Raw genomic sequence first — 21,934 nt, forward strand, 5'->3', positions numbered from 1 at the left:
TGTGACTGTTGCCAAAAGATTCTAGTTTATGTTGACACAGACAGGACTGGCTTTTATACAGTATTTTAAGCAGGGCTGCATGATATCCAAAACAACTGACATTGCGATTATTTTTAACCCTGCGACATTTATTGCAATATAAAAAAATACAGGAATTCACAAGAGATAATCCTTTAAATTATCCAGCAATCCTGCCATCTGAAGGATAATCAACCTGCACTAATCTTACCTTTTTTGTGAAAAATGTTACAAGTTTGGTTTTGTCTGTATTTGTGTTATTCATATTATTTGTGTTATTGCTTGTTTTTATTGTGCTAGGTCCTGATCGCATGTTTTGTTCCATAATGTGCAAATGTGTTTCACTATAAAGGTTTGTTTATTGCCATTGGAAATAAACAAACCAGTATGTCAGGTACCTTTGAAATTGATGACAACATCAAGTTCATTTGCCTCCTACTTTGCAGGACATGTGATGTGACGACTGCACAAATGTACATTGTGACGACGATGCTCAAATGATATATTGTGCAGCAGTTTTGTTTTTAAAAAAAACTTTTACTGCAGATGCCATTTTCAATCATTTGCGGTTCTGGCCACCTAAAACTGCTGCAGTATTGTCTGTAAATAGGGACTAAGTTTGGGTTGCTGTGTTGCAATCAGTTTGTGTTGAACAGTACCTGAAGCAGTTGGTGTGCCAGTCAGCGTTGAGGGCCTGGAGGTACTGCTCATCATAGATCCTCTGTTTGCATCCCGCACACACGGGCAAACTTCCTCCAGCTGAAATGACACATGGGAGATCAGGGAAAAAAAAAGAGCACTGACATAAAACTTTTCAAAGGCTTCATTAAACCCACACCAGCTCCTACACAAGGTTCATATGTGTGCATGTGTTTGCATGGAACTGCTATCACGCTTTTTATGTAAATCACAGCTGCTGGCTTGTAGTTTGGCTGAAACAATACTCAAACACACAACAAGTTGTGTCTCCTCTATGCTCCATCATTACTGGCTGAAAAATATGAGTAATGCAGTTCTACTCAAGAGGTTTCATGAGCAAAATATATATCACAAATAAAACTACTGATTTGTTATATAAAAATGCAACATGTGAAAGAACTGTCTTTGCTGAATTTCTTGCATCAAAGTTTCAGATTTAAAATACTGTTTTGTTGTAAAATGTCACTGATGGCAATGCTTTTTACTGAAACTCAACCAAAACTTTCTTTTAACCATTTCTATTTACAAAATGCAAATCAAGACAAGCATTAGAATTGCTAAACTTCACAGATAGGAGATTGTAAATAGCTGCAGATCACAGTAGATTCCTCCTCTTTAATGTGGAAAATGATCAAGTTTAGTAGAAAAACATTGTGCAGAGTAGGTATGAATCATTCTGTGATGCATCAAAGAGAAATCAGCAGCTGTATCTTGCAAAGGATGAGGTGGCAGCAGCAGCTTACAGCAGACATTATTGCTGCACTTCATTTGCCTGGTAACACATCACATGATGTTCAGATTCTGAGGAAGAAGAGGCAGTGAGATGCATGCAAAATACTATCAAACATAAAGACTCAAGAGAACTTACATTAACACACTAAAATCAGATATAATGATCCTGCTTCTGTCCATCTTAGTCTGCTTTATTAAACAGTAGCATCACAGATGTTCACTTACAAAGTTTTATCTTCTTTGGAATGTCATTCTGACTGGATAAATGCACCTGAACAGTATCAAAGTTCAGGACAGCCACATATACTTTGGGGACACTACAGGGTAATGACAAACATGAAGAGTCCACAAAGATGTAAACCACAGCCACATATCTACAAAGAGTAAGGCAGGTCCTGAAGAGCCAACCTAATGGGAAAGTCCTAGCCATCAACCCCAACACGTATGCTCTGCCAGTCATCAGACTCCCAACAGGTCCAATAACCTGGTGAAAGAAAGAAGCCACTGATATCATGACAACAAAGTATGGTCACAATGAGGCAATGGTTTCAATCCTAATCCAGCACCATGTGAGTGTACATTTGATGTAAGGATGTAGGGTGGGTGCTACCGACAGTGAGAACCACAATCCAGGATTAAACAACAAAAATCCAGGTACATAAGACGGCCCCAATGAAGGACTGCAAAGGGAATGCCTCAAGAATCAGAAATCCAGCATTAGGGAAGAGGAGGTGGAATCATTTCTGAAGGGTAAAATCTTATTTGTAACATCCAAAATTTAAAGAAGAGACAGACTTTGAGAAGTTCTTTCAGTGGCCAGAGAACGCTGACATCAACAATAGCACAGAGTCAGTGGCCATAGCCGCATAGGTCTGAAGACAAGAGGGCGAGGTCAACTACAACAAACAGGACTCCAGGTGCAGGGTGTGCAAAGGTAGTCTAACTTCAGCAGGGTGTAAGATACATGCAGATATGGCATGGGCCTCTTTAACCGAGGGGTTGGAGCTGCATACAGGAATGGCTGTACTGACTGACTTAAGACCAAAAGCTCCAGTCAAGATGGAAGAGGCAGCCAAAGGTGGTGGAAAATAAGAAAGCTAGTGGAACGTTCAGATCCAGAATGAGACACAAGTGATAAACCAGTGATAAGAGTTTTATATATATATATATATATATATATGTGTGTGTGTGTGTGTGTGTGTGTGTGTGTGTGTGTGTTTACTGCCACTATTGTCCACATGTTCTATCACAGCAACAGATGTTAATCTTTGCAATTGTTCATTTTTAATTGTGTTCAGCATATTTTTGGACTACCTGCCATCACAGAGCTCCCCTCTCAGTCCTGCTGACCTTTGACTGAGATAACAGTAAAAGAAAACAACGACACACCTTCCTTCCTCCGCTTACGTACAGGTGACGTAACGTCGCCATCTGAGCTCATTTCTAGCCGATGAACGGCTTTTTGTCATTGCAACACAAACTTAAACAATACAAAACTTATGTTTTGTTCAGTAAACCTGACAATAACAAGATATTTACACACTCACAAATGAAAGATTACTGCGAAACCAAATATGCAGTAATCTTGTATTTTATCTACCGAATTCACCAAACAGTATCTGCATGTATGTCTTAAATCATGAGGCTTGAAGCAGTTCGCAAAAAACAGCTTTACCAGCCACATAATAGTAGCTATGATAGAGAAGCTACTGATTTATATAATAAAGTCTTAGTTACACATGCAAGGTCACAGAAATGAAACACGAGTCTTGAGGTTGGGACTGAGTCAAGCAGAGCATCTTGACATGAGATAATGTTTTGTAGTGTTCTCTTAAAAGTTCAGACTCATCGATGCTCTTTTTAAAATGCTGGGGTTTGCTTCTTTTTACATGTTTATACAACTACGGGTTGCAAATAAGGAGTGCACCTCGCCTGAGTATGTTTTCTGCATGCAAACCTCATGGATCTACTTGGAAAAAAAAACATGGCTTCAGTGACAAAATGCACAATCTGATGCTCCCTGCACAATAACGTCCATGTCTCTTCAGAAGCTAAATGACTAAACAAAGTGAGAAACAGTGCAAAGTGTTGGATTTTCTTTGAAAGCAGCTATTTAAACTGCAGAGGATGCGCCGTCATGCCTGCATCTCCCGCCCCGGTGGCTGTAAACAGCGTGCAGCTTCCTACCTTCCTCCTCACCCATGCGTTCGTCCTTCCAGGTGCAGCAGAGCAGCATCAACCTCATTCACTCTCCGACACCGAGCTCCGGGAGAGAGCCAACCGCCTCTGCTCGAGAGATAACCGGTGTCCGACCACCACCACCACCACCACCACCGCAAGGCTGCCGGCGGTCGTGTCGCTGTGCGTCGGTCGCTCCCTGCGGGCTGCACGGCTTCTGCACGTTTCTGCGGGGCTTCATTCAAGAGAGCCGCCGACCAATGAAGCCGCAGAGCCGCGGAGAGGAAGACACAGGCTAGCCAACCAGGATCACGCCCCGACTGACGAATTCATGCTTCTTCTTCTTTCTTTTTTTTTCTTCTATAAGAGGAGGAGGCGGGAAGAACACAGCCACCACCCACCACTAAAGTAAATACAGAATAATAACAGCATAAATGTAGTCTACTTCCTGCCGGAGACTTGTTAACAAGTTGCAATGAAGGATGAAGCAAGCAAAATGTTAAAATGATAGCTGAGATATGACATGAATAGTAGTTGTTTAATGCAATTGAGGGTGAAATTTAATTCATGATTATGTAGGAGTGGTATGAAGGCAAATGGATGTAAAAATAATAATAATTTTTTTTTTTTTTTTTTTAAAAAGAACAACTAACTTTCCACTGGTAATATGACTCAACTAACATGGAGTGAAATGAATTTAGCATTTTGTGCTTCTGTAATCAGTATGCACACATTTACAGGAAGCAGGCTCTATTTGGGAAACATTTTAGGAAATGAAGAGTGTGTATGCAGTGTTTTTGTGTAGCAGTGAGAATACTACACAGCCTCACAGAGATACTGTGGTATTTCTGGACCAGAGAAGGCTTCTGCAGAAGGAACAACTGAGTAAGCTACTTTTGCAGGATGTGGATTACAGGTCAACAGTTCCCCCAGGAGATTCTCCAAGAACAGCAGCATGAGTTCATTATTTCCAGCTGGGACAATTACGAGACTTCTACCATACACATGCGCTGTCAGAACATCTGCCCTTAATCTGAAGTTTGTTTTCATTACAATGAAGTTATCATATAAATCACTTTAAAATACATAAAATGTGAGACCACCTGCATGATTTTGTCCTGCTGATAAAAACAGCACACAAACCGTGGTTTATGGATGAAGAGAAGTAACAACATGCAGACATGTTCTTTTTACACATTTTATTTTATTTGTTGAAGCAAATAAAAAAGCTGGGGTCTGGGAACAAGTCACATGTGTGTCGTGGAGATATAAAAAGTGCAAAACCACACTGTTCCTCCTTTTAAAAACAGTTTTAAATAAAGATGAAAATTATCCCACGCCACATAAGACAAGGTCTGACCCAGTGAGGCTCAAAGACAGTTCTTACACAGCTCTGAGTGAAGGAACTGAAGCCAGCTAACATCAAATTAGTACAAAATACAGTACACAGTTACAGAGAGATGGGGTCACTTGGCAACAGCACTCAGGAACCTTTAGTCAGTAAAGCCTTTATAAAAACAGCTCAAGTAAATAAACAAGTGGATTTTATGCCTCACATAAACAGGCTCTCCCATTAAACAAAGAGTTAATCTGTACTACAGTTAATAACAGCAAATAAATGCAAAAGCAAGGGACTGTTTGGGTTTTATGTTCACAACTTCCTGATAACAATAAAGCTATGAGTCAAAGCACATTGCAAAATGATGAATAGTTATGACAAGTTACATCAATGTTAATGAGATTAAACATTATAAGCAGACTAAAGCACCTTGTCTATTCCACACATTAAGACAGTGACATTCAACCATTCATAATGTTCATGCCAGAGTTGTAATTGAATTATATTTTAGTCTTTTTGAAAGTAGTTTTCCTATTCCTGAAAAGAATAAAACATTTTTTTCTACTGTCAACAAGCTCCTGCAAAAGAGCAGGATTAAAAATGCTGAGAAAACAGATCTGCATGGCAACTAGAATCAGCAAAGTTGCAGATAGCAGATGGGTTGGCCGGAGCCCCAGCTCCTGCTGCTTTATATCCAGCAGGCTTAAAAATAGCAGAAGAGAAAACGTGGAGCTAGAGGCGGCGCAGATTGACCAGATTTAATCAGATTTTAGAGTAGCGTCGACCAACCCTCCCTCCCTGAGAAATGTCAGGAAGGTGACGAGCTCTGGCACCCAGGTAACACAGATCACTGAGTTTCAGGCATCAAAACCAGAGCAGAAATTATTCATTGGTCGCGCCAGCAGATGAGGATTCAGACAATCTTAAGCACGGCAATACAACCATGTGCCCAACAACACATACACACACATGTTGCAACTCAACACACACATAGTAGGCCTATATCATAACTAGGCAGGTGCAGTGCAGAGTTAAAGCTGATTAACTTGAACACAATAATGATTAAAGGCACTGTCATTAACATATGTCACATCAGAACGTGTACAAAATTCTGGGTCGGTGGGTTCGTAGAAAAACAGACGCTGAGGTCACGTAAGTAGAAACAAACATCTTTACAAGTCGTCTAATGGGGCTTGTTTGCATATAAAATGTACATTCTAGATCATGCAGTAGCACCATGGTTTCTTGAGGTCACTGGATCTCAAGCGATTCTCTACTTCCTTCTCCCACAGTATTTGCCCTGGCATCCAGCAACACCACCTGCAGCAAAAACCATTACAGTCTAGACTCAGTTCACTAATTTACACATGAATTAGTTGCAGTTTGTAATAACTGTTTGCATTAAGGCTAAAGCATTTGACTCTGTGATTAAAATGTCTTGTTTTCGCAAGATACTGTGTAAATCATAATTCAAAACTAATTCATACCTATGTAGACACCACCTCCTCCTCCTCCTCCTCCTCCTCCTCCTCCTCCTCCTGCACCACCAAGGAAGCCCTGTAGTGGACCATACTTTGCTGCTTTGGCTGCAAAACATAAAAAATGTATAAAAAAAATATATTTAAAAAAAGTGAAGAATAAAACTGTTGTACTTCATTAGGACACAATTTGGGTAATTACAGATTTATCTTATAGGTACTTCATCTTCTTTTATCTACTTAGTGATTTTATTTTTTTTTTATATTAAGGTCCAATTTTAGACATTTTTCAACAATTTCCTATTGGTGTCAGCGGTCTAACTACATTGTTTTCAAGTACAAGTGTTTTACCCCGAATTCAACATTGTTCCATTATATTTGAGCCATTCCAAAATGCCTTAAGGGAGCTATACTGAGAACGGGCTGTTTCTGTGTCTGAACCTTCAAATGATCATGAGTGGCACCTGTACACGGCCACTCTATGCCCCTCTCCGGTAGAGGATGCAGCTTTTGCTGACTCCCACTTAATGATTTATAGGGCAGGTTCAGCTAGCTGGGGGGCAGGTCAGTGCCGGTATTCATTACTGTGGGGAGTGATTATTTCTCTTTTTGAGGTCACAAAGGGAAAGATCTTAGTAAGAAGTGGATAAAGAAAGTAACCAAAATGACAGAATTAATTTTATTTTACTTATTTTATTTATTTTCATTGATTCATTTTACAGGCTCATACACCAGATATGGGGACACATATGAATGTTTGCTTAACATGGGACCTTTAATCAAAGTTATGATATTGATTGGCTGGTGTTATGCAGTCATATTTTATCTTATAAGGCATATCCTGTAATTATCTCTATATTGCAATTACATTCATTTTGCAAAAGCAATTAATGTTACTGTAAATATTGCTATTTCTCTATGTTGTTTTTCCCTATTTCCCTATATTTTATGTAATTTCTATTATAATTCTAATTAAACTAGAATCCCACATGTTCTTCACCTAAATTACATGTTTTCCAAATTAATCCAAATAATTTAACATGTTGTCTACCTCTGATTAATTTAACAGGTTTGAAAAAAGAAAAAAAAAAAAAGCAGAGGGTGAAAGAACAGTTTCTGACAGTGATGACAAGTGATGTTGTGGGTATTTGGTACCTTGCTGGGGAGTCAGTTGGGCTGGTCCATATCCACCTAGAAAACATAAAAAAGAAGTATGAAATACCAGCAGACTAGTTCTAAGCTGGAACAGCGTTGGCTTTTTCTCTGACATCAATGCCGTTCTTCTGTCTGACAGGTCATAAGAATGAAGCATATAGAGCACTTTACACAGTTAATATAAAAAGAAAAATCTATATTTAATGTCATCTGGCAAATACATGTCAGAGATTTATCAAGTTTGATGTGTTGGAGTTAGATTGGAAGATACAAAAGATTCATTAAATGATAAATACACATATTACAACAGATGAACACTTTCTCAGGAGGAATGTGTATAAGCCTGGAACTGTATTCAGCAACATTAGCCAGCACAGTGAGATTAGGTTAAAGAAGACTAAATCTCACAAAATTCTATGTTCAATAAGTTATAAGAAATTTTTAAATGTAGTTTCCTCTTCCTTTTTCAGAACTAAAAGAAATTAGAGGTTGATTAAACTTCTTGTCCATTTATTTATACTCAGGCAAAAATGATGGACTAGCTCACTGCCCTTCCATTATTAATGTATGTTACCATCAGCATTAATCCTCCTTCCAGGACAGATAGCCAAATTTGTTGGTCTTACCTCGCTGATTCAATGAGCTGCAATAATTCTCAACTATGATGAGGCAGAGTGGATATTGGAGAACTAACTATGAAAGGACTTAAATCTTTAAACTTTTCATCCTAAAAGTCAACAGATTGTTTTTAGAAAGTGTTGGATCTCGCCTATTTTTTCCTTGCAAGAAGTAGTGCATGCACACCCTATCCTCTCTCTGTGGTTCCTTCATCTCAAGATAAATGGTTCTATTTTGCCCACTGCTGGGTTGTCTGCGCTGATCTATGGCACAAAAGCAGGGAGGGAAGAACACAGGGGAGTTTAGCACCGTCACAATGTACAGAACAGAGCTGATCAGGCTCATCAGAAAAGAGAATGACAGAATCTTTGTCAGCAAGAAAAAGTTTAACATTTACGTGGTAATAAGAAGCTGTTTTTGTACCTGGGTAGAACTGTTGGGGGTAGCCGCTGTAACCAGGAGCAACACCTGGAAATTTAAAAAGCAAGTTGGATGGACTTTGTTATGGACAGGTTGAAAATTCACAATCAGGAATGTGTCACTGGCGTGTAAACTGGCAGAGACGGATCAAACTGAAATTTGTGTTGTTAGCAGAATCATTTGGTTTCATTAATATTATGAGTAACAGAAGCTCGTCAAACATAAGAGAGGGACACGGTAAACATGACAACTGGACCTAAGTACACAGTAAATAACTTAGGAAATCTCTCAGCTGGAAAAGTTCAATTTACAGAAAGTTTCAAAACCATCTAGTGTTTCATACATGTAGTCATGACTTCTGCCACTGGGAGAGAGATAAGGGCCATGAGTTTTTGTGAATTGCCTGTACAGGGTGTGTTGGGAAGTGAGAAAAGGATGTGTTGCCTGCAGCTGCTGTGTGATTACACTCATCCATCGCTAATGAACAGAGGAGGAAGAGGAAAGACAGTGATGCACATCAAATGTGAATCTTGGTGTGCACTGTGTAGCAAAACGCTAAAAAAAAAAAAAAAAAAAGGAATACGTAAAAAGAAACGAGAAGAGGTTGACTGAAGAGCATAGTGTCATTCTCACCTGGCTGATAAACACCACCACCTCCAAGATTGCCATAACCTGTACAGATGAAAAGCATATAGACCAGCAGTGAAATGCTTATTAGTTTAAAATGAAGAATACCTTTTGTTTTGTGTTGCTATGGTTACAGTGTCATTATATCACCCTCTAATGTTGCATGTGGTCAGCTTAAGTCACAGAAACAACCACATCCAAAATCCCTATGGCAGAGTTTAGAGTTATTTCAGGGCAGAGCTCTCAGAGGAGTTTGTGTTATCAGTGCAATCTCACTGTGACGTTATGTTCAGGACAACTAGAAACGGTTTCTCTCAAGTGGGAGGGTTTGTGTTGTTGACATGCTACATTAACGAATTCCTGACGGTTCAAAAGTGCTGCAGCAATTTCTGTGGTTGGTGGAGTTAGATTTAGCAAAGGTTTTACCCAAATAACTGAATGCCACAGTGAAATTCTTCATTAACTCCACTGTTCTTTAAGAATGTTTTATTTTAATGAACAGCAGTTCATTGGCAAGCAAAGCAGAAAATAACCTGTATTTTAATATGTGAAAACTTCTTTAGCACAACATTTTCTGTGCAACAGATTCCACGTAAAGTCACTGTAAACTAGCATTTACTAAATGGATTTTCTATCAGCATTTGAATTGACAGCACATTTACCCTGTTTCTATTTGCTGCAACAATATGAGGGCTGTTACCTGGCTTAGGTGCCTTCACTCCACCAGCAGCTCCTCCTGGTCCAACAGCAGAAGGATACAAAGCCCCTGCAGTCAAAACACAGAAAAGAGTGGCATATATACATGCTTACAAAGATTTTACAAATATACATGTAGGAATATAGTCTAGAAACTGTGAATAAATCATCCATGAGAACAACAGAGAATAGCCTTTATCAAAACCGGTTCTTCTTCCTGATACTGTGAGCTTATCATACAAACGCTTATCAGATTTTGGCCAATTTCCTGCACAGGAAGTTTGATGTGATTGCATCTCCTGACCAACTGTCACTTTAAGCATTAGGCTGAACGACATTTTTCCCTTCTTTTCAGTCAAGGGAATATTGTGTTTTAGTGCTGTTGGGCTCTTCTCGTTATTTCATACATACCCTGTCCATAACCTTGTTGATATGGATTGTATCCCCCTGAGTCATGATGACAGAAAAAAGGAGGATTATTGTTTGGAAGATCAATCTTACTCCTTCATTTAGTGTCAGGGATTTGCTCATTTAAGAAATTTGAAAACAAAACCATACACGATCATTTAAAGATTGTTTTGTTCTTTAAAGCATAATAGTCAACATTATGTTTGATTTCCTGTCGATAAAAAATTTAGTTGACAAAAAGAAAAAAAATACTCATGAAGTACACTGACCTTGATAACCTCCTGCTGCCAGCGGGATTCCTGCACCACCTCCTGCAACTGCAAAGCAAAACAACAATGCAATACTACACACAAATCTTATACAACACACTGAAAAGCATACAGTTAATATTTTACAATAATTAATTTAGATATATTTAATATATTTCATGGAGTAGTTTGGGCAGAACCTGGAGGTTTTAAAGGCTTTGCTCCGGGTAGTGTTGCAGCTCCTTGTCCAGGTACAGTGCCAGTACCTGCGCCATAAGGTACTAAAACATAGGAAGAATACATAGTAGTACTCACTGTTTAAAACAAATGTATCACTGGTAGAGTAGCAAATTGGGAAACTTGCCTCCATATCCATAGGGATATCCACCTGGACCTGTGTAAAAGTAAATATGGAAGTGTGATGCACTCTTGGCTATGATAAACACTAGACACCATTATTGGCTGTGTTAGTTCTCTCCAGTCACTTCTTTTAAAGATTATGGTAACAATTACAATATTTCCTCTAAAAACCAAAACTTCTGTAGTTACTGTCATTATTAAAGACATTTTTTTTCTTTTATTCAAAAGGTAGTGAGGAACATAAATATTAAATCTAGACTTTTCTGGAATCTAGATTGGCAGAAATACAGGATATAGTTAGAAATGCCACTTACTTCATGCTATTTTATCTTGACTGTGACTTGTGTTTTTACATACAACTCAACTAATATTGTTTGTATTTTACACTGGTATTCAAAGTGCCATGTATGTATACACGCAAAAAGTGCAATAAAGCAAAAATATCCTCAAACTGCAACCTGCAGTTGCGCAAAATTGATGACTACAGAGTCTGTTGAAGGTATAATTGGGTTTAGAAAGGCCTGATTAAGCTTTTCCTGTTCCACAAACTGGTGGTTTCATTGATTCAAGTCAAGTAATTTACTGTCTAGACAAAATGTGCTTGTTAGGATAAATGCAGCTTGCATGAAAATAAGTTTTTATAAAAAGAGTATTGCTTCTATAATGAGGATGCTCTGATTCTATAATGATGAGACTTGGAAGAGTCAAGATGCTGTGTTAGAATCATCCAAACGACACAAGTTTAACATTCGACAATTGAATCTCACAGTAGCATCATAGTTGAAGACATGAGCAACAATGACAAAATTTAAAATCTCATCAGAAATTCATTATTTATATTTAAAGGTAGGATATCTTTCCCACACAGGTGTGTGTACGTGAAAGATAAGAAAAAAAAACAGGTAAGTCTTGAAGAGTAATTTGTTATAGTGATGGTAAAATTTGTATATCTTACAACCCTTTCTTTGCAAGAACTTTTACTAAAAGATGTAAATAGTATACTGGATGAAATGAAGTTACAAGACTTAATATTCAGCATATTAAAGAAATTTAAAAAATGAGTTAATGCCAATTCTGTGGTCAAAGACTTAAATAAATCACTGATGAAAAATATAAAATGTAACTAAATTAAAACTAGAAGCAATCAGAGAGTGCAGGCCTCTGCCAAGACTTTATTTCTTACTTTTTTGCCAATGATTGTGGCCATTGAATTGCTCTTATGTCAAAAAAAAAAAAAAAAATCCTATCTTCTCATAGTAAACTACCTAAATTGAATAACTTGTTCCTTATTCCATTTCTGAGATTTCCTGAAAATTTAATCAAAATTAATTTCTAATCTTTGAATTATGTAGCAAACAGACACAACAAACAAACAAACATCTCTAAATAGGCTGCATGAACTCCACCTTGGTGAAGATAATGAAAAAACATGCTGTTTTAACATACTTATATAGAAAGAAATTAATTAACATATCTATACAAAAAAAAAAATAAAAATAAAATAAAATCACAAACTTTACCTGGAACGAATGGTTTAGGTGCTTTGACACCAGCACCTAAAAGCAACATTAGAGTCTCTGGTCACAAAGCAGTAGGAGAAACTGTAGCTAGTAGGAGATAGCTGCTGTATTTATCTTTGTCGCCACCAAGTGACCATATGGATGTAATGCATACATTTCACATATTAATGGTATCGATTTAGACACAGTCGTGTAAAAGGCAATAAGAATTTTAAATAGATTAGCTGCAAAAACAAAACACATAAAAACATAATAGTGTTGGGAACATTACAAGACTGAAACTGACAGAAAAAAGGAAAAAGCAATTGCATATTAAATACCGTTCATATGAATTTTCACAGATGCAGAAAAAGAGAGAGATAAAGAAACATTTTATATAAAATCCGAAACATTATTACAGAGCTGAGTCCATTAAATCCTGTATTCTACCTTTCCAGTGACTGTATCAGCTTCACATTTGGAAATACTGCCATTTCTGCTTAACGTTTGCCTTCATTGTTACGTTTTATCCAACAAAGCAAGTAATTTAGCTTTATTTCTTATTGGTGAATATAACAAAGACTATTTTTTCTTTTTTTTTTATTTTAATAAAGACACATTTCACACTTACCAGTTTGACCTTGACCTGTCGTACCACCTAAAAACACAATAAACACAAGTTTTTGATATATAAAATCACATCTAATGTTTCTTAAATGAAATATAAAACAAAACATTCAGGATTTTTAAAACTATGTTCCAGTGTATATTTCAGAGAATTTTAGATATATTTACCAACACTTGTGCCAGCTGTGAAGTAAGAAACGTATTATGACATGAAAAGTAGATGTCAATTCAGCAGATTTAATGAATGAATAATTGTGAAATGTGAAATAAATAAAAATGTGCTCCTCACCGCTGGGCTGTATAATTCCACCTGAAACTGTTGGCAGAATTAGAAATAAAATGGTATTGCAACAGATAGAGAGGCACAATACAAGAAAAGATTGAAAAACATAAGTTTATGTTGAACTCACCGCCTGTTTACAGAAAAATAGTTACAGAAGAGGAGAACAAAAAAAGAAAGAAAAAAGCAAGTTAGTTAAAATGGCTGCAACAGTTATTTCTATAGGTCAATTTGAAAATTGCAAAACCCAGATGAATAGTGGAAGCATTGATAATATCCAGACAAATATCTATGGATATTTAGAGGGATTTAAAATGGGAAAACATGACATTTAAGAGGGTTTGTGAATATGTTCTTCTGACAGAGCAGATAATGCTCATGCTAATGTGAATAAAATGCAGAAAGAAATAACTAAATAGCATCTTTCTTTACAGTTTCTAAAATAGGCAGAACATTCTGTTAATGAATACATTTAATCCAGAAATATTTGATATTATTTCCAAACTGTTTTTACTTCCTCGTTATAATAACAAAGCTGTATTTCCACAATATAGCTTTTGAGCATATAAAAGATAAACAGATCCCCATGAAGAAGGCATAAAGCATACAAATAAAAAAAAAGGGGCCCTTGGAATAGAAGGATCTGATGCAAAATTAAACAAAACTAAAATAAAATGTGGCAACAGAGCTAAATTACTGTTGACATTTGGAAAATAGATCTTAATCTACAATAATTTAAGAGTTCGCAGAGTATTAAATTAGATATTAGTAGCCTTCCAATAGTAAACGTGGATGCTGTGAATGAAGCATTGAGGTGCCATTTTTAGACGAAGCATTACTTTCGCGAATACTGTCAGGAATAAACCATTTTACATCAGAGTAGCAGATGTATGAAAAGAAAAAAGAATGCATATTTCACTTTATGGTTCAAAGCTTTATGCAAGCAGCAAGTCTTACTGGACTGTGTGACCTCTGGGGCCTTGCTAAGGACAGCGCTAGGCGTGGGTCCTGTCAAAAAGACAACATGTTCCAGTTTCATCCAGTGTGCTTCAACAGGCGCAGTAGGAGAGAGGCTAGTGAAACGCAGAAGCTGTGAAATGGCCCTTGGTGCTGCCAGAACAAGAGCCTGCAAGCTAGAGCTGGTCAGTAGCTAGCAGTACAAAGTGCAAGTTTTGTGGCCAGAAAAATAGTGGGCATCATGTACCTGTTGCAAAAATGCATGTGTAATGAATGTGGTACCTGGTGCAGGAGTTCCAGCAAGACCAGTATCCTTTTCTGTACAAGCAAAATTAACATCAGTTCTAACAGGACTTAAAAAAAGGTGTGACAAAATCAAGAACTTAAAGTTTTACCTGGTTTTCCAGGGATGCTACCAGGTATGACAGAACCGTTTGGAACTCCACTGGCTGCAGGAGTCCCTCCTGGGACAAGAGGCCCTCCTCCAGTAACACCTCCTGCGCACATGACACAAGCGAAATTATTCCACTAAAAATATTTTGTTTTCTTCTTTTAAATGTTTGAAACTCACTCAATTGCTAAAAATAATGCCTGTAATGTTCCTGTTGCCTTAGCTGACAGAAATATCAGGACTGGAAAGCCTGATGCTAAAAGTACAACAAAAGCAGAATGAACTTTAAGCAAGTTTAAAGGATCCAATAATCCACAACCTCCTATTTGTTTGTAAGAGTGACCTAAAAATAAATAAAACTTTGAATATTTAAAAAAGGTCAATTGGACTTGACTTACCATGTTTTGGTGGTTTTACACCACCTGGATATCCTACAAGGACAGACACCTTTGTCAAAATCTTTATATTGGCACATTGTATGATGTTGCATCAATTAAGAGGCTAATTAAAGTGCTCTACCAGATCCTCCTCCTGTTGCCACTCCTTGCACTGGAAGACCTATGTAAAGGAAAAAAACTAAGCTGAATGAACTGTACACCACTATAATATTTGACCCTTTACATTAAAAGCGGTTTATACACTAAAAAATGCCATAATATATAGAATTAAAAAGGAAGGGTAAGAGACAGTGACGTGAAAGTTTTACAGGCAGCTGAGGCACTCAGTATTTTACATCTCATGACAACACACTATCATGTTTGTGTTTGCATGCCTATTAATTATACCATATTTGGCAGCTTTTGCAGCACCCGAATATAGTCCCCCTCCTGGTAGTCCTCCTGTTCCTAATCCTGTTCCAGCACCTCCTGCCACCCCTAATCCAGAGAACAGAACAACAGATTATATCACTCATTTACAGCTAATAATTGAATAACAATAATAATAACAATCATAATAATAATAATCATCATCATCATCATCATCATCATCATAGAATGATATAATATAAAAGACTGAAAGACCCATCCAGGGTCAATTTGGTCCTAAAGAAATGGTCCTGATTGTGTTGTGTTTGTTTGTGTATTTTTCACTTTATCTACCATATTTAGCAGCTTTTGCGGCACCAGAATATTGTCCACCTCCTGGTAATCCTCCTGCTCCTCCTATTCCTAATCCTGCCCCTCCTCTTCCTAATCCTGTTCCGGCACCTCCTGCAACTCCTTAACCAGAGAACAAAACAACAGATTATATCACTCATTTACAGCTAATAATAATAATAATAATAATAATAATAATAATAATAATAATAGAATGAGATAATATGAAAGACTGAAAGACCCATCCAGGGTCAATTAAGGTCCTAAAGAAATGGCCCAGATTGTATTGTGTTTGTGTGTTTTCACTTTATCTACCGTATTTTGCAGCTTTTGCGGCACCAGAATATTGTCCACCTCCTGGTAATCCTCCTGCTCCTCCTGTTCCTAACCCTGTTCCAGTACCTCCTGCAGTCCCTAAGACAGAGAAAGAGGAGGCCAGTCTGTTTTTTTTTCTTTTAAAGGGAAATGTCAGTAATTGAATAGTGTTTGTGTCAGTATGGTCATTTCATCTACCATATTTAGCAGCTTTTACAGCAGCAGAATATTGTCCAACTCCAGGTACAAAAGACACTCCTCCTGCTCCTCCTGTCCCTCCCAGTCCTCCAAATCCTAAACCTGCTCCAGCTCCTCCAGAGACTCCTGTTTATGGAACATTAAGAAGGTCCTGTCAGGGTTGAAGTTTTTCAGTTTAGTCCATGTATTGTTCCTGTTGGGATGGTTTTGTTTCTTTTCTTCTCTTCATCTAGGCCAGTGTTCCCCAGTTCCAGTCCTCAGGAACCCCCAGCCCAGCATGTTTTATAAGAAACCCTACCTTTACACAGCTGAATGAAATAATCAGCTTTTTAACAGACTGCAAAGAACTTGAGGAGGAAGTTCAATAATCTGACTCTGGTGTTTTGGAGAAGGAACATGTCTATAACGTACAGGGCAGGAGGTCCTGGGGACCTGAAGTAAGAAACACTGCTCTGGGCAGAGGTGGAGCTTTGGAGCATGTCATCTGCCCTTCATCACATCGCCTTCAGTATTTAAGGGCTTAAAATACTGTCACACTCATTCATTGCCAATTGGTTGACAAGCTTTCATTCTGATTTGGATATCTGACACTGATAAGAGACACTACAAAACTGGTTATCAACTCACTAATCCAACCCAGGTTTTTCCCATTGTTGATCAATGCATGGGAGGTGCAGAGCAGCTATATTACCACAGATAAGCAGATAATTATTCTTTAAAAATACACAGAATGGAAACAAACCATCATGAACAAAAGCATCAATATCCAGGAAAAAAACACCAAACCGTTTGAGTAATAAAAATGTTTTGACCCCATTTAAAAGTGTTATTTCTGGGTTGGCATTTTGAGTCTTGATCCAATCAAAACATATAAATTCCTCTGTTAATAAAAACAGATAAACAGAATTATTTGTTGTGTCAGAATATTTTTATCAGAACCCTTACCATATTTAGGGGGTTTGATTCCAGTACCAGCTCCATAACCTGTCAGGAGATAACATCATTTGTGATGGAAAATTTGTTTGACCCTTCAAGATTATCAAGAGTAAACAGCATTTGCACTTGATTTGTACCAAATCCTTGATATAAAAGTTGAATCTTAATTAGAAAAAGCATTTGGAGGATGCAGACCCCCACCAATCACTTTTTCCAAAATTCAAAGACCCATTCTCAGAAAAAAAAATACACAAAAATCCTGGTAGTTTTTGCGTAAAGTTGCTAAATTGACAGATTTAACATGGACAAAAACATAATCTCTTAGCTAGAGGTAATTTCTTACCACCGTAGCCACCACCAGGTATTTGTCCCGGTACCCTTGGTACTCCACCTCCCAGGCCTGTTTGTGGGACTCCTGTTAATTGGAACAATTTTCAGTCTATACAATTATCATATTTGAAAACATAACAATTTTTTGATGTGTTTAATGTGTCATTTTCCAAAACTATCATTAAAACATGAATTCCTATAAATCTACATTGCAAATACATATATGTTACAGTACTCCATCATGGGAGAAAGTCTAGCTACACTTGAAGATCCAAGTCTCACCATATTTAGGAGGCTTGCTGTGAACCAAAGCTGCAGCAGAACAAGAATAAAAGTTGCATTACCAGATGATTTGAAAGGAAAAAAATATGTATTTCGTAGCTTATAAAAATCAAAATTCCAAAGGTTCTCTTACATCCGTATCCTGGTATATACTGTGTTCCAGGAATTCCTCCTCCACCTCCACCACCTATTGGGATTCCTCCTGCACCACCCTGACCTTATCAGCCAATTACATAATCATGTCCTCTGTTATTCCAAATTACAGTGCAGTGATTTTGGTTGGGATTTCATTTTTCCAATCAATGTTCCACAGATATAATTTGAGATTACCATATTTAGCAGCTTTAGAAGCAGCAGCAGCAGAGTATCCTCCACCTCCGTATCCTCCAGTCCCTCCAAGTCCTCCGGTTCCTCCATGGCCTGCTGCTCCTCCTAGTCCCCCTATACCTGTGTAAGATAAATTCATTTACACATTAAGTAGATGTGTAATTGGCCCAAGTGTTTTGCACATAAGCAAACATTATATATGTAGCTTTTATGTCCTTTCACTGACTTTTCACGTTTAAGTCTTATCAAAGTGCATCATAAACTATTGTTAAGTCAGTTGAACGTTTTACCAGCAGTAATAGCATTAAGAGACCTTATCAAAACAAAATCTGTTTACCATACTTCGCAGCTTTGGAACCACTTGGGTACCCTCCTGTGCCTCCTGTGCCTCCTTGTCCTCCTGGTACTCCAAGTCCCCCTCCCGTGCTTCCAGGTCCTCCTACTCCTGTTGAAAACAAGTTTATCTCCCATTTCTTCTCAGGTACAGGCAACTACCTGGTAAGAGTGCATTTACACAAATTGACAAGCTTACTGATTACACAACCCACTGCTCGACTGACCTTGAGAAGTTTCAAAAAGAGCTGTTCAATCCCATCTGCTGGGTTTTAAACACTATCTTTTATCTTGTTCTCAATCAAATGACTGTTCTAGAAAAGATTAAATCCAACAATTGAGCTATTTTTTACACATAAATTATCTCCAATCAGGTTTTAATACCCCCAAACAGAAGAAAAACAGTAAATATTTTAATGAATTAGGTATGAATGAAGTATAAAGTCCATTTTTTCATGAAGTAGTTTGTAATTTGCAAAATGATGTTGTAGAAATGATATAGTGGCATCCCTAAGATTTTTACCCTGCAAACTGCAGGTCCTTACAAAAACTTCTTTACAATAAAGATTAACATCAGATTTGAACAACTGTTTTCCTGTGCTAATCACTTGAACAAGTTGCTTCCACAACCCACAGCATTCAATCAGGAAAACTCTAAATTAATTTTAAATATGATTGTCTTTTGTTCCAACAAATGGATCCTTCAGAATGATGTCAATGTGAAGAATGACCATATTAACTGGCTCAGAAAGACATGAAGCAACTTTCACCTGACGTAAAAATGTCAACATGAAAAGCCTGGGACATCCACAGAACACAGCAGTGGTGGATGATTGCAGAATCTTTCTCACTGTCAAGAAAAATACCTTCACAATATCCAGCCAAAGTTAAAAACACACTGCAGGAAGTAAACAGCGTTTCTCCAAGTCTACCATCGAGAAGACTCATGAGAACAAATGCAGAATGTCACAAGGTACTTCCTACTGAGATTCTGGCCAACTGAAGCAAAACTGATGATTGGACAGTGCTTCACAGTACAAATAACTATAAATCACATATGCTCTCAAAGAAACCTAGGAGTTTTCAAAGGTAATAAATAAAGTTAAATATTATGCTATTCTGGATCAACCACTTGGTCTAAACTCAATACAGTTGACAGAAAAGGGCAAACAGTCCAACACACAATAACTGAACACAGCCAGGTTTTAGCATGAGAAAGCATCACAAAGGAGAAGCTATTTAGTTCACTGCTGTTTCACTTTTACTGAAAACTTCTTTAACCAACACGAAGAAGTGTGAGTATTTAGTTATTCAAATGTTCCTGTTTGAATGTGAAGAATTAAGCATAACAAATGGGTACCATATTTAGGACCTTTGGCAGCAGGATAGTATCCACCACCTCCCCCTAGCCCTCCAAGTCCTCCTACTCCCACTTGTCCTCCTGTTCCTCCTACTCCTTTATTAGATATGGTTAAATGAAAAGAGAAAAACAGTAAGAGACACAATCCAAGTTTCTATTATAAAATAACTTAAAAATAAATTCACACTTTATAAACCATACCATATTTAGAAGCTTTTGCAGCTGGGGAATATCCACCACCCACTTTTAGTTGTTGACCACCTCTGGGAGCTCCAATTGGTGCTCCTCCTGGAACTCCTCCTGGAACTCCTCCTGGAACACCTCCTGGAACTCCTCCTGGAACTCCTCCTGGAACACCTCCTGGAACTCCTCCTGGAACACCTCCTGGAACTCCTCCTGGAACTCCTCCTGGAACTCCTGGTCAGGGAAAATTAGCATGTTGTTTTTTTTTACAAGGGAAGAAACAAAAAGTGATAATATATGAGTTTTAAAAGTTTGAATAGTTCTCACCATACTTAGCAGCCTTTGACCCAGCTCCATATCCTGCTGTTAAAAATTTAGAGTTGGAAAATCAAATTAACATTTGTAAAATTACATTAAATAACATGGATTGAAATTTTAAAAGTAAATGCATTTTGTCAAGCCATTCAGGTGAGGCTCAAAAACAGTGTGCAGTTACCTTTTTACAGGTGTAATGAAGTGGTTTTTCCTTTATCACAGACATATTGACTGACAAAAACTGATCATATATAGCTTGCTTTTTCATGTCATGTTCAATTATTTTTAATCCAATCTAATCCAATACACCTTTTTATAGTACATTTGACAAACATAAACAGTTTCCGAAGTGCTGCACAAATAAATGTAAACATTGAAAAAATATGGACTATACTAAAATAAAGATAAATACAAAGTAATAAGCCTAAAATCAATCAAAATTAATAGGTTAAAAAAAAAGAAGTAATTTAATAAAAGTCTTAAGACTTCAGACAAGACTTAAAATACTTCAAGGTGGGGACTGTTTTGACACTGGATGGCAGGACATTCCACAGAGCATAGATTTGGATGAGGTCAGAAATATACAGCAAACAGGTCAGCAAATTCTTCTTTTTTTTTTTTTCTGCTGCCCAACAATTCAATTTACTTCTTAATTTTCTAACATACACAGAAGTAGTCTGGTCTAGTTAGATCTGTTAATTTTTTTATGTATTGAATATCATACCTCCTGGCACCTGTCCTGGATACAGTCCACCAGTGCCACCAAAACCACCGACACCACCGACACCACCGACACCACCGACGCCTAAACCTGGAGCAGCAAGAACAAACGTAGGTCATATACTTGTGTTTTACAGTTTTGAATATTCTCTTTGATCAGGAAGCCTTTCAGGAAGAGAATAATCTGCACAACAGTTTACCATATTTGGCAGCTTTAGACTGTGCAGGTGAGATGCCACCAGGCCCAACACCTGCAGATAGACAGGAAGAGACAGAAACATTTAGATGTTTGTCTTTTATATATCTACAACATTAAACATTACAAGTTTAAACACACTTACCAGTTCCAATTGGATATCCAGGATTTGACCCAGTGCCACCTATTCCTCCTGGAAGTCCAGCTCCTCCATTGCCAAAGCCTCCATAACCTGAATTATATGTAATGTTGTAATTCATTTACTGCTTTTATCTGATTTGTACTATAAAAGATAGAATAGTTTAAACACTAAAGGGTCTTTACCAAAGGGAAGTTTCCCACCTCCAGGTTTTGCTCCATACCCACCTACAGACAAGAAAAAAACACCACATTAACCGGTCTAAATTAATTAGAGAATAAATCTAAACTAATTAGAGATCCTATTTCATCAGGTGACCAGTCAATGTCTAATTTTATGTCCACATCCGCTCCTGTATTTCTTACTCTCTTTTTGTATATCTGATTTTTTTTTTTTCTATATAAAATTTGAATGAATGGGTTGGTCATGTGCAATGAAAGAACATAAAAACATTTTGGTGTATGCAAATGTCT

At 37.5% G+C, this 21,934-nt stretch overlaps 2 protein-coding genes across 2 annotated transcripts in view; both read right to left on the reverse strand.

Moving 5' to 3' along the window:
• The window catches only part of limk1a (LIM domain kinase 1a), a gene marked incomplete at its 5' end in the record, with an annotated part of 48,896 nt that extends 45,202 nt beyond the window's left edge, over positions 1-3,694 (reverse strand). The window contains 2 exons of the mRNA XM_079247055.1: positions 678-771; positions 3,637-3,694. Coding sequence (XP_079103181.1) covers positions 678-771; positions 3,637-3,694 — 152 coding nt within the window. The remainder of the gene's footprint in view (positions 1-677; positions 772-3,636) is intronic.
• Positions 3,695-4,822: 1,128 nt separating this feature from the next.
• The window catches only part of elna (elastin a), a 49,106-nt gene continuing 31,994 nt past the window's right edge, over positions 4,823-21,934 (reverse strand). The window contains exons 15-51 of the mRNA XM_079245951.1: positions 21,647-21,688; positions 21,468-21,554; positions 21,327-21,377; positions 21,131-21,217; positions 20,419-20,454; positions 20,110-20,325; positions 19,909-20,004; positions 18,553-18,660; positions 18,219-18,335; positions 18,022-18,105; positions 17,889-17,918; positions 17,620-17,691; positions 17,286-17,324; positions 16,341-16,466; positions 16,143-16,241; positions 15,831-15,950; positions 15,516-15,605; positions 15,250-15,288; positions 15,129-15,161; positions 14,735-14,836; positions 14,622-14,657; positions 14,340-14,390; positions 13,513-13,515; positions 13,392-13,418; positions 13,271-13,285; positions 13,107-13,133; positions 12,497-12,532; positions 10,981-11,010; positions 10,817-10,897; positions 10,638-10,685; positions 10,372-10,407; positions 9,965-10,030; positions 9,271-9,309; positions 8,641-8,685; positions 7,600-7,635; positions 6,454-6,552; positions 4,823-6,286 (exon numbers count right to left, since the gene is read on the reverse strand). Coding sequence (XP_079102077.1) covers positions 6,240-6,286; positions 6,454-6,552; positions 7,600-7,635; positions 8,641-8,685; positions 9,271-9,309; positions 9,965-10,030; positions 10,372-10,407; positions 10,638-10,685; positions 10,817-10,897; positions 10,981-11,010; positions 12,497-12,532; positions 13,107-13,133; positions 13,271-13,285; positions 13,392-13,418; positions 13,513-13,515; positions 14,340-14,390; positions 14,622-14,657; positions 14,735-14,836; positions 15,129-15,161; positions 15,250-15,288; positions 15,516-15,605; positions 15,831-15,950; positions 16,143-16,241; positions 16,341-16,466; positions 17,286-17,324; positions 17,620-17,691; positions 17,889-17,918; positions 18,022-18,105; positions 18,219-18,335; positions 18,553-18,660; positions 19,909-20,004; positions 20,110-20,325; positions 20,419-20,454; positions 21,131-21,217; positions 21,327-21,377; positions 21,468-21,554; positions 21,647-21,688 — 2,396 coding nt within the window. The 3' untranslated portion in view covers positions 4,823-6,239. The remainder of the gene's footprint in view (positions 6,287-6,453; positions 6,553-7,599; positions 7,636-8,640; positions 8,686-9,270; positions 9,310-9,964; positions 10,031-10,371; positions 10,408-10,637; positions 10,686-10,816; positions 10,898-10,980; positions 11,011-12,496; positions 12,533-13,106; positions 13,134-13,270; positions 13,286-13,391; positions 13,419-13,512; positions 13,516-14,339; positions 14,391-14,621; positions 14,658-14,734; positions 14,837-15,128; positions 15,162-15,249; positions 15,289-15,515; positions 15,606-15,830; positions 15,951-16,142; positions 16,242-16,340; positions 16,467-17,285; positions 17,325-17,619; positions 17,692-17,888; positions 17,919-18,021; positions 18,106-18,218; positions 18,336-18,552; positions 18,661-19,908; positions 20,005-20,109; positions 20,326-20,418; positions 20,455-21,130; positions 21,218-21,326; positions 21,378-21,467; positions 21,555-21,646; positions 21,689-21,934) is intronic.

Source organism: Telmatherina bonti (assembly GCF_933228915.1).
Source record: "Telmatherina bonti genome assembly, chromosome: 9".
Classification (NCBI taxonomy): domain Eukaryota; kingdom Metazoa; phylum Chordata; class Actinopteri; order Atheriniformes; family Telmatherinidae; genus Telmatherina; species Telmatherina bonti.